The sequence below is a fragment of the Scyliorhinus canicula genome, chromosome 7 (genome assembly GCF_902713615.1).
Source record: "Scyliorhinus canicula chromosome 7, sScyCan1.1, whole genome shotgun sequence".
Lineage (NCBI taxonomy): Eukaryota > Metazoa > Chordata > Chondrichthyes > Carcharhiniformes > Scyliorhinidae > Scyliorhinus > Scyliorhinus canicula.
In genome coordinates, this window is record NC_052152.1 from 197016938 (window position 1) to 197028381 (window position 11444).

At 48.0% G+C, this 11444-nt stretch overlaps 1 protein-coding gene across 7 annotated transcripts in view; it reads left to right on the forward strand.

The window, feature by feature from the left end:
- Positions 1–11076, forward strand: part of LOC119969678 (protein NDRG3-like) — a 116523-nt gene extending 105447 nt beyond the window's left edge. For 5 of the 7 annotated variants that reach the window (XM_038803636.1, XM_038803631.1, XM_038803638.1 and 2 more), the window contains exons 17-18: positions 3976–4014; positions 8814–11076. In XM_038803636.1, coding sequence (XP_038659564.1) covers positions 3976–4014; positions 8814–8983 — 209 coding nt within the window. In that variant the 3' untranslated portion in view covers positions 8984–11076. The remainder of the gene's footprint in view (positions 1–3975; positions 4015–8813) is intronic. The other 2 variants (XM_038803632.1, XM_038803635.1) reach the window with 2 other exon arrangements.
- The last annotated feature ends 368 nt before the right edge of the window (positions 11077–11444 follow it).

Consider the following 11444-nt stretch of genomic DNA (forward strand, 5'->3'; position numbering starts at 1 on the left):
GAGCCCTACTGATCTTCCTCTATTCTTTCCTCTGGGGGGGGGGCCTCCGCCACATTTCAAAACACTACAGGGAAACGCACCACCAAAAAATTGTCAGATCCTCCAGCCTCGGAAGGTCATGCTATCACTCAAATCACTAAAATCCTCAAGAGACGTAAAGTATTGGCTAATTTAAAAGAAGGCACTCACTGTGCTACACTGTCCTGCTACAAGGCTGAACGGCCTTTGTAATAGGAGCGATCCCAATTTCATGTCACCCTCTTTGGGGCATTTAAATCCAAGACTGGGGTTGCACACAGACAGAAATAATTCACTGGAGTTGCGCACTTTAGCGAGGAGCGAGTTGTCCACCCCTCGGCTGCGCTGGATTACGCCTGCCACCCAACCCTCACCTTTCCCGTGGCTGCTGGGGGGATTATTTCATTTGGTCGTAAGGTGAATTTCGAGGTGCGGAGCGGACAGCATTTCTGTCCCCGTGATGCATGGGTGGATGATGCTGCGTGTTTGCGTTTCGTTTTTCAAACTGGTTTGATTCTTTTGACCTGCTCCTTCACTGACCCCCCGTCTGTATTTCGGTTTGAGTTGGCCTTGCTGGCGGGTTTTTCACAGACGTTGCGCGCGCGTTGCTCACCCACCCCTAGCCCTGTGAATCAAAGTTGTAGCAGATTGCATTCGAGTATCATCTGTGTATGAGGTGGGGTTGGAGTCCTCATCTCACGGACGTACTCTGCTTCTGCTTTGATCACCGATAGCTGGCTCAAGTTAAGTGAATGACAATGTGAATGCAATTTTGTTAAAAAATAGTCACTTGCTGAATAGGGACTGAATGTGCTTTGAAAGACGAGGACTTCTTTGTTGGGTGTTATAGAATCATACGACACTCGAAGAGGCCATTCTGCCCGTTATGCTCGTGCTGACATGCCTGTTCTGATACGACCTGCGTGGGGTGCATTTTGCTTTTTTTGTTGGTCGCAGGTTGTCCGGCCCAGTGCCGTTTTTCACCCCGGAATGGGGTCTGCCGGGCTCATCACGTGGGAGGGTTTATTGAGAAATGTAACCTTTGTCCATCAGTGTCTAACGGGAGCCAACGATGGGCAGTCCTGAAATAATTGACCTTAGAAATACTTTGCCACATACATCACCCTCTGACTGCCTCTTGCAATAAGCAGATGTGCTCATGTTTGTCAATGTCTTTGGGAAAGATATAAGGCGATTTAAACTTTTAAAAACATTCTAATGATAACAAGTAGCTTGTAAAAACTACAGGGTGTCATTTTCCTCGTGCTTTGCAACATCTGGGAGAGTCTCGTATTTAAAAATCCTAAATTCATGACTGTCAAGGATTGGATCAATTGTGACCCCAAAAGTAAACTGGCTTCTCTTCCCTTTATTCCCAAACCAGGACTCCCTAAAGCTTGATTTTTCCCTGCTTTCTCTCAACCCCCAGTCTCTTCCTGTCCTGCAAAACACCTGCCTAGTTTCCAGTTTCCCTGTCCTGCACCCCGACCCATCATCACCCCCCCCCCCCCCCCCCTCCCACCAATGATGCTCTCTCTCCTGGGCCCACCTTCTCTCATCACCCCCTCTCTTCTTGACCACAATTCATCAGGCTCCTCCTGTCCCCAACACACCTTCGCCAGTCTCCAGCTCTCCCCAAACCTATTTCCCCCCCCCCCCCCCCCCCCACTCAACACACCATCCCGTCTGCCTCTCACACCACACCCAACTTCCCTCGTCCCACTCCTGTGCAAACCCACCTTTTCCAGCCTCCAGCTCTCCCACCAACCCTTCCTCAGTCTCCCTGCCTGCTCTGGCCCATTATTCCCCAGCCAGCCTAATTCCTAGGCCATCTCCAAGCTTTTCCCAAGAGTGGGGGTGTCAGTTACAAGGGGTCACGATTTCAAGGTGAGAGGGGGAAAGTTTAAGGGAGATGTGCGTGGAAAGATTTTTACGCAGAGGGTGGTGGGTGCCTGGTACGCTTTACCAGCGGAGGTGGTAGAGGCGGGCACGATAGCATCATTTAAGAAGCATCTAGACAGGTATATGAATGGGCAGGAACAGAGGGAAGTAGACCTTGGAAAATAGGAGACAGGTTTAGATAAAGGATCTGGATCGGCGCAGGCTGGGAGGGCCGAAGGGCCTGTTCCTGTGCTGTAATTTTCTTTGTTCTTTGTTCTAAAGGCTCAAACAAATTGAGTGAGAGCACCCTAGAGGAGACTCTGTGCCATTACGTCTTGCTTTCCTTTGCGCCCCTCCCTTAGAATCCAGCCGATACACGGAATTAATGGGGGAGTAGGGAATTGAGCAAACGTTCTGCCACAGAACGTCAGTTGTAGAACGTCATGGGATGAAGCTATTCTTGAATTGTTTCCTAATGCCACTATTGGAAAGGGAACTGGCCTGTGCGACATTGAGCCCGTGAGACTGCAAGGTTCGAGGTTCAATTCCCAGTCTGCACCCAGCTGGTTGATGATAACTGACCAGAAGTGGGTCCCGTGCGATCTTTCTCTGGATTAGAAAGGGAACTACAGCTCGGGTTCCCTCCCATTATCACTGTTTTTGCTTAAAATGAGCATGTGTTGAAGGAGATTGGGTCAGTTGCAATGCCTGTTGTGGACGGATAGCCTGCTGGTATTTGCTGACTGCTTGCAGATGAAGACAGGCTAATTTAGCAATTTGGAAAGGGTCCGTCAGCAGCCATTGAACTATCAGTGCCGTCAGAAGAGAAAGTGAGAAAATTGGAGGTGGATAAAGAGAAAAGGGACTATAGCTTACTGAATGGATCATTCGTATTCTTATTAGTGTGCGTGCGTCTTCTCTATATTAATATACTTTATTCTCATGTACCTTCACACGTTAATGATGGGAAGCACTGTGCCATTTTACATCACACTTAGGCTGCTGGGAAGGCAAAGGCTGCTGGATGGTAAAATAAACCCTGTGGGTTTACGTAGATGTAAAAATCCACCAGCTGATAACTTTGAGGGCCATGCCTCCCGTTCCTCCAAAAGCGAAATAATGTGGATGGTCGAAATCTGAAATCAGAACAAAAAATTCCGGAAATGCTCGGTGGGGGTCTGTGGACAGAGAAAAGCAAAGTTAAACCTTTTCAGGTTCTTTTCACCAGAACTATTCACCACCTGCTATTCTTAACACCCTGAACGTGGCTGTGCAACCTCGACACGAATGTGTGTTGTTCCCACTTCCTCCAGAGGTGATGTAGTGGTGACCTCTCCACCTGTTTTGACAAATGGATCTGGTGTTTTGTTATCTGAGATTTGCTGATGTGTGTATATATATATATTGTCTCACCCGGTGTTCAGATGCAAGTCATTCGAGCTTTACCTGTACTCTATTGTATCTGATATCATTTGGACCACATGTTGCACTCTCTGATTTTCTTATTCTCTATATATTGACATGGGAGTATGTAAGCATGAGGCCGAGACGTATAATCGGATTTTAGTTTTCAGTAAAACCCCCTCCCTCTGTTGTGCGAGCAGCTTTGCATTTTGCACTCGAGCTGAGAACCCCCCCTCCCGATTCACGCAGCCCCCCCCAGTCTTTGCAGTGCGGTAGGTTAAGCCGTGAGAGCAAACGCTGATGGGCTGGCCGCCTCTCAGTCAAGGAAAACTGGCGATCTTCGCAAACGATACAGCATCAGGCAGCAGAGTCAGAATGGCAATGGAGAGGACTTGGAAAGTTGTCTACGTGAAATAACGTGTTATCACAAGGGGTAGTCCACTCCCAGGGGTTTCACGAGCGTGTGTGCATCATGCTTGCAGTGTTATGTTCTGACCAGCAATCCTCACCCTGTCAAAATAACGCCCCGCCCCCCGCCACCTCCAACCCTGTGTGTTACAGCCTTTGCAACATACTCCCAGCTGTCTGCTGTTGTGTACTGTCTGTAATGTGCATTGTATAACCAATAATAACCTGGTTCTTTTCCTGTGTGTCGCCCTCGCCTGCTTACAGTCCCTTCCGTCCAGCTCAGCCACCTGCACAGTGAAACAGGTAGCTCTATGTGCATTCAATGTTTCCCTCATGTTTTAGTGTTTCACAGCTCACCTTTTCCTTCTGTATTAATGCTTCTATACGGTTCTATCCTATGGCTCTTTGTCTAAATTAGTGACGAGGTTATCCAGAGCGTGCACAAATGAATATGTTCATACAGTCCACACCTCTTAATTCAAAGTGGGTTAATTAAACCTGTGTGATGATTTAATTCAAATTTGGGGGCATTATTGGTTTGCTGCATTCAAAGGGTTGGGTACAAACTGTTGGGAGAATTATATTTTGATGCAACCTATAACTTTGAAGCATAAGGAGTAGACTTTTGTGTCTCGCTTATTTGCAAGCCAATTAATCAAAGTTTCGGCTCAATTGCTAGTAAGTCTTGGTGGCTGGGTTTCTATTTCCGTGGCTCTTCCTTTGCACTTTGCGACCATTCGGGTACAGTTTTGAACATATCCCAGAGGCTCTGGGAAACCTGTCCAGCTTGGAACTCGCATTCCCGGAGTCGGGAGAAATACCAATCAAAATATTCCCAAATGCATTCATGGTGTATTAAAAGAACCCTTTAATGAATAAAGATCAAATCCAGAGTGACTTCACAAATGTAAGGGACAAGGAGTGGATGTTGAGCCAGGGAATGGAGAGGCGCGGAGAGGCAGCCAAAGGCTGAGGTGGGTTTTAATGTGAGGGGAAGGAAAATACTGAGCTTTTGAGTCTTGATGGCCTTGGGCCCAGTATTATATAGAGAACAGCAGGTGAATGGCCTTGTCCTGAGGGAGGAATTTAACAAAACGTTGGTAGGTATAAGAGCCTCTGTGGTGATTCGGGGAGTACGAAACTCAACTTTTGGTAAGTTGGCAATCTTTAAAGAAACTTCCCGCCACAATGTCCTTGCAACACCCCACCGAGAAGCACTGGATGAAGAAAGGAGAGTGTGATGACGGGAATGTGAAGCAAATAGATGGATTGTGGATTAGCTCGCCTGGAAATCTGAATCAACTGATGTGAATTCTGTTCCGTTGCCATGTTTGTTTGGGCGTGGCTCTTTTTGCATGGCACTCTTCTCTTTCTGCTGTAATAACATTGTGACAAGCTTCCCTGATTTTGTGTGTGTGGTTGCGCATTTGTACCGAGTGTCTCGAAAACCTCCGTTCTCTCTTCCACCTCAACCCAGGATGCTTCCTGCACATGATTGAGTTTGGGGCGAGCGTGTCCAAACAGACCATATTTTCCAGGCACTTCTCTGGTGACCTGCACTGCCTTGTTGTGCTGTGGGTTCGAGGTAGCGTCGAGGTAAAATGTTGCAGTTGATCTCGGGTGGGCAAGTAATTGTCAGCCTTGACTCACTGTTGGCACTCTCTACATTTGTGTACACTATAGTGGCGACCCTTCAAAAGTAGTTAATTGGCTGTGAAGGAGTTTGGGACATGCAGAATGCTTGAAAGATGCTGTGTAGAGGCTTGCATGCCCACTGATTTCATTCCCCCTTTCCACTACACCCCCCCCCCCCCCCCCCCCCCCCCCCCCCCCCCCCCAAACAAATCATGGTGGAGGTCAAAACATGGAGACCTTCAGCCAACTGAGGAACCCTTTTTTGGTAGTTCCTCTTCTGGCTCTCATCGGCAATCAAGTAAGGCCCCAGGAGCTGAGGCTTAATTCTACCAAAAGTCTGTTGCTGTATATTGGCCAGGCAGTGTATTATCAGAACACCTCGCTGCCACTTTGTTTTTATTTAGCACATCCATCTATGAATGGAATGGGCAAGGCACTCTTCAGGCTTCCGCCATTGTCATTTTGAAGCTAGCAGCTATGAGTTGCCCATCTGTGGGTGAATTTTGCCCACCCTCGCCCTCTTTGCAATTGGAAAGTTGCCCGTTCATGTCTCCCTAGCACCATACAGAGGCTTTGATGAGCTATGCTAATGCAGCAACAACAACCTGTACGGTGATATAGCACCTTTACCATAGTTAAAATGTCCCCTTCGCTGAAGTGTCATCAAACCAGATTTCTCACAAGACCATGCCATGTTCGGACTTCTGGAAGAAGTGGATTTAATGAGTACCTTAATAGGGCAGCACGGTAGCACAAGTGATTAGCACTGTGGCTTCACAGTGCCAGGGTCCCAGGTTCGATTCCCTGCTGGGTCACTGTCTGTGCGGAGTCTGCACGCTCACGGCGTGTCTGTGTGGGTTTCCTCCGGGTGCAAAGACGTGCAGGTTAGGTGGATTGGCCGTGACAAATTGCCCTCAGTGACCAAAAAAGGTGAAGAAGAGTTATTGGGTTACGGGGATAGGGTGGAAGTGAGGGCTTAAGTGGGTTGGTGCAGACTCGATGGGCCGAATGGCCTCCTTCTGCACTGTATGTTCTAGGTGAGAAAGAGGCAGCATAGTTTAAGGAAGGAATTCATGAGCTTGGGTCCGAGGCAGCTGAAGGCATGGTGGTGGGGCAATGTAAATCGAGGATGTGTAAGGGGCCAAAGGGAGCACAGAGATCTTGGAGAGCTGTGGGGCTGGAGGAAATTAGAGAGGAGGGGAGTGGCTGAGTCCGGGGGGGGGGTTCTAGTATTAACACTGACATGGTTGAGGGTTTCCGTGACAAACGAGTTGAGATAGGATTGGGGGAGGGGTGAGGTTACAGAGGTTAAAGCTCTAAACAGCCTGGAGATGTTTCCTTTCCCCTGCTGAGCTTCCATGAAGACTTGAGTTGATGATGAAATGATGGTTTCATTCCAATTCCTGTAAGGTTTTAGTGCACCAGGATGAGGGAGGAGTCCAGATTGTTGGCGCGTAGCCAAGGAGAAGTAGACCAACGGGAGGTGGAGAAATGGACAACCTGAAAAGGAGCAGGATGTATTTCAGAGCAGGACTGACTTGTAACTTTGTGAAATCCTCAGTCTCTTCATTGTAAAATACAAATCCTGGAGCTTTTGAGAACCAGCACCCGCCCTGGTGCTAAAGCGTACCGCCATTTCCCATTTGTCCACAATACAGAGAATCAACTGGAAAAATTCCCGAGAGACCTTTCATCTGGTGCCCTCCTTTATCAGGTTTCTGCGACGCCCGAGGTAAAATATGGTCTGTTACCCAACCCTGACTTTCATGGCAAGGTTGACATGCTTTGTTGACGCAGTGCATCATGGGAATGTGTGCTCTCCACGGCAACAGCAGCAGATTGCGGGCAGAGTGACTCCGATGATGCAGTGGGGCTTTCCGTGTGCAGTAGAATTGAGATATCTTCGCTGAAATTCCCTGCAGACCTTGCAAGTTTACTCGTGGAAGTTTCCTGGAGAAACGATGTTCACTGTGAGATAGAGGAAAATTATATGCATGTATTTTTTAAAATAACATGGTTCCATCTTTGGGCAGCATCGTCGACGTTGCTCGATCCACAGTCTGTTTTGAGCTAGTCGATCTGAAGCAGTGCAGTCTTGGCTGTCGCCACTCGGTGTCCTCTGAGCTACCGCAAGAGCAAATGGGCTTTGGATAAAAAGGAAGAGTTTGCAGAATTGTAACAAAACGAAAATAGCAAATGTTGAGAAAGGTCTATCGGCCTGTATGAAAGGAAAATGCACTGCCAGCGGAGGTGGTGGAGTCAGAGTCATGAGGGACAATTAAACGACTCTTGGTCAGGCACAGTAGTAAATTGAAGGGGTGTAGGTTAGGTTGATCTTAGATTAGGATAAATGGTCGGCACAACATCGTGGGCCGAAGGGCCTGTACTGTGCTGTACTGTCCTATGTTCTATGAAAAGCCAGGCGAATCCTCCTATCTAGATTTCTTCATCGTTTAAAATCAACAACAACTTGCATTTACCTGGCATCTTTAAACATAGTGAAATATCTCAACGTGCTTCACAGGGAGCCTAATTGGACAAAAAACGTCACCGGGCCAAAGAAGGGGGTGTTAGGGCTGTTAACCAAACGTTTGGCCAAATAAGTGGCTTTCGGACAGCGTCTAAAAGGTCGAGAGGAGGGTGGGGTTGCAGAGGGAATTCCGGAGCTTAGGGTTTAGATGGCTGAAGGTACGGCCACCAATAGTGGGGGATGCACAGTGGGGAGGTCGGAGGAGGTTATAGAGGTGAAAGGGGGTGAGGCCGTGGAGGGATTGGAACATATTAAAAAATGATTTATTTAAACCCCTCCATGTTATATTTGGTAATGGCTCCGTGTGTGATTTTCTACAGAGCCAGGCAGGCCAAGGAAGTCCCATGTTTTTTTGCCTCTGAGCTGGGTGGAACTGGACACTACCTTTGGGGTCTTTGTGTCTCTGATCTAGAGAAGGGGGAGAAGAAACAGTCAGGATTCCGAACGCTGATTGACATTGAGTTCCCCTCAGTGCGTGTCGGTGGATAGTGTGGGTATAAGGAATGGATTGAACCAGGAAGCTCCCCAAGTGTTAACATTCCAGAGAAAACCACTATTTTATCACTAAATGCCGCTGACGACCAAATCAGCTGCCTGGCTTGAACTCGAGTGAGAGGGGAACATTGAAGAATGTGTTTGCTTTCATTTAGTATGTTTTCCAGTGTGTCAGAGAAGAGCTAGTCTGGTGTGAGATGGGAGTGATAGGATGCTCCCAATTAATAGAGCGATGTAGCTTCAGGACAGAGATACAACTTGACAACTCCACATCTCGACTTTTTGGTAAATGGTTCGATATTTCTCAGATGTTCTTCCCCAGGAAACACAAATCCAGCAGGCTTGTAAGCAGGACTGGTTTGAGTATACTGGCGTGTGCTTCCCTTCTAATTGTTTATTTCTGTGTGTGTGCCCTTTTCTTCCCCGTCCTGCCCGTCCCCAGTGCCAGCAGCCGGCATGACCAGGCTAACCCGGGCCCGCACCACCTCTACCTCGAGCATCGGATCCGGGGACATCGCCCGCAATCAGTCGCCCGCCAACAACCAGGCTGACGCCATCGGGAACAGCGAAGCAGTCCAGGGAAGGCCCCAAACCATGGAGGTCTCCTGTTAAAACAGCAACTTTAACCGTTTATTTATTTGTCTTTTCCTGTCCTGATTCAAGAGGTCGTCAGCTTGGCTGGGTCGCAGCCTTAAAAGAAAATGGAGAAACCCAACCATTGGAGAGCAAGTTTCCTCCTTTTAATCGTGTCTCTTTAGTGCATGCCTGACTCAGTGGTTGATGCTCTCTCACTCCGTAGATGATGTTTTTGTTTCTTTGGAATATATTCATATTTCACCTAGTGGTGCTTGAATGCGCAATGTTACATTCCCTAACTCCCTGTGTGTTAACCAAAGCAACTCCCGTCTTCCCTGATTGGAAGGGGGCAGCGCCAAAGTTCCCCCCCCAACCCCCCACCATGGCTGTTACCAGGGGACAAGCGAGCGGGATGAAAACTGAATGCCGTGAATGCCGGAAAGCTCAAATAAAAAGCGAAAATGCTGGAAACGCTCAGCAGGTCAGACAGTATCTGCGGGGAGAGAAACCGGGTCAGTGTTTCAACTCGATGGTTTTTCCGTGCATGGGCCCGAAACATGCGATTCTCTCCACAAACACGCGGCCCAAATCTGGTGGTGTATTTCCAGCATATTCGAGCTTTTGTGTTTAAGGGCAAACAACCAACCTTCTTTTATTTTGATTTTTAATTCTACAATAATGTTCTTTTTCTGACTTTGCAGAACAATTTTTATAACCGCCTTCCCCCCCCCCCCCCCCCCCCCACCCCCGGACCAGTAGGTTGTGAGTTTGGATTCCAGGACCGTTTTGAATTCCGAACCTAAATTGGCATCGCAGTGCAGAGTCCCAAGTGAGAGCTGCGCCGTGGAGGGACGCTGGTGCCCGATGGGTGAGAGTTTCGAACCTGTCCGTCCCTCTGCAGGTCATTGTAAGACCCCCCGCGGCAATGCCCAGCAGTTTTCTGCCGGTGTTCCTGGCTCATCCCGCCCTCGGGCAACAACCCCGGCAAAAAAACTCACCAGGTTAGCAGGCCGTCAATTCGATTGCCTTTGGCGGGGGCCTTCCTGCTGCAGAATGGCAAACCAAAAAGTTGCTGCTGCACTTTTGAGATTCCGTTTACTGTCGGCAAGGACGAATGAAATGGAATGAAATGAAATGAAAATCGCTTATTGTCACAAGTAGGCTTCAATGAAGTTCTACATTTCAATGAAATGTAGAACCTCCTGGGGGAACGGCATGGAATTTATTCAGCATTACCAGTAAGTTGGGCAGCTCTGAGGAGTGCAACTCGTTGCAAACCACCTCAGCATTTGGAGCTGCGCTTCTAAGTTGCAGTGAGCTACATCATGAAATGAAAATGGCTTATTGTCACGAGTAGGCTTCAATGAAGTTACTGTGAAAAGCCCCCAGTCGCCACATTCCGGCGCCTGTCCAGGGAGGCTGGTACGGGAATCGAACCGTGCTGCTGGCCTGCTTGGTCTGCTTTAAAAGTCAGCGATTTAGCCCAGTGAGCTAAACCAGCCTCAGAGTGTGGTGCTTATCTTTGTGTGTTTGTTTGGTGCAACACATCTCCAACTGGGGGAAAAAGTAGCCATCGATTACAGCCTGGTCACAGTTTGGTGCCATGGTGGGATCCTATTATTGGGATTGTTGTTTTTTTTTCCTCATTACGCCTCCCTTCCAATTGTGAATGGCCCTTTAAAGACTAAATTGCAATTTGGTTAACCCCCCCCCCCCCCCCCGGCGCCCCCTCCCTTGCTTTCTGTGTTGAAGATTTTGAGCTTGGTTTAGTTTGTTTTCTTCTTGTCGCTCACAACTGCAGTGGGACAACCGCAGCAGCAGGTTGCAAGTCGAGACCCACCCGCGCCCACATGCTCGGTGTCTGCGTTCATACTGTATGCGGCTTTTATTTGTGTTCGTTTTCCACTTGGCCGAAGCACTAGCTTGAAAAATCTCAACCAAAAAAAAATGGAAAATTCTACTGGCGCGAAAGCTAGTGGCGTAAGCTTGTAGTGTGTGTGTGTGTGTGTGTGGGTGTGCAGGTTCGTTGTAATAAATTGCAGACAATTTGGCACGATAGTTGTCCTTCAAAGATCTAGCGGTGAGCAAAATGAAGGCTTTGAAATAAAGACCGAGCTCTCTAGAATTGACTGCCTGTGTCCAAGCGTGCCACGTTTTTAATGCTTAACGCATTTATTAAATTATATGTTTCTTACCTACACACTGACTGACATGTTCGCCTGCAAAACTACAAAAGAAGAACATGCTCCGTTCTTTGGGCATGGATGTGAATTGTTTCTATCGAATATATGACAAAAGCTCAACAACAGAAGCAAACAGAATGCTAAACTTTATAACCTGGAGGGATGGGGTGTGCCTGGAATATAACGGAGGGGGATTTTTCTTTGGCTATCCCGAACCATTGTTCGATCACGTCTGTAGTTCTGGGAACTGCTCAGCATAGATGAACCAGAATGTTATCAGAGGTCTGAGGGTTAGTTACGAGGAGAGCTTACGT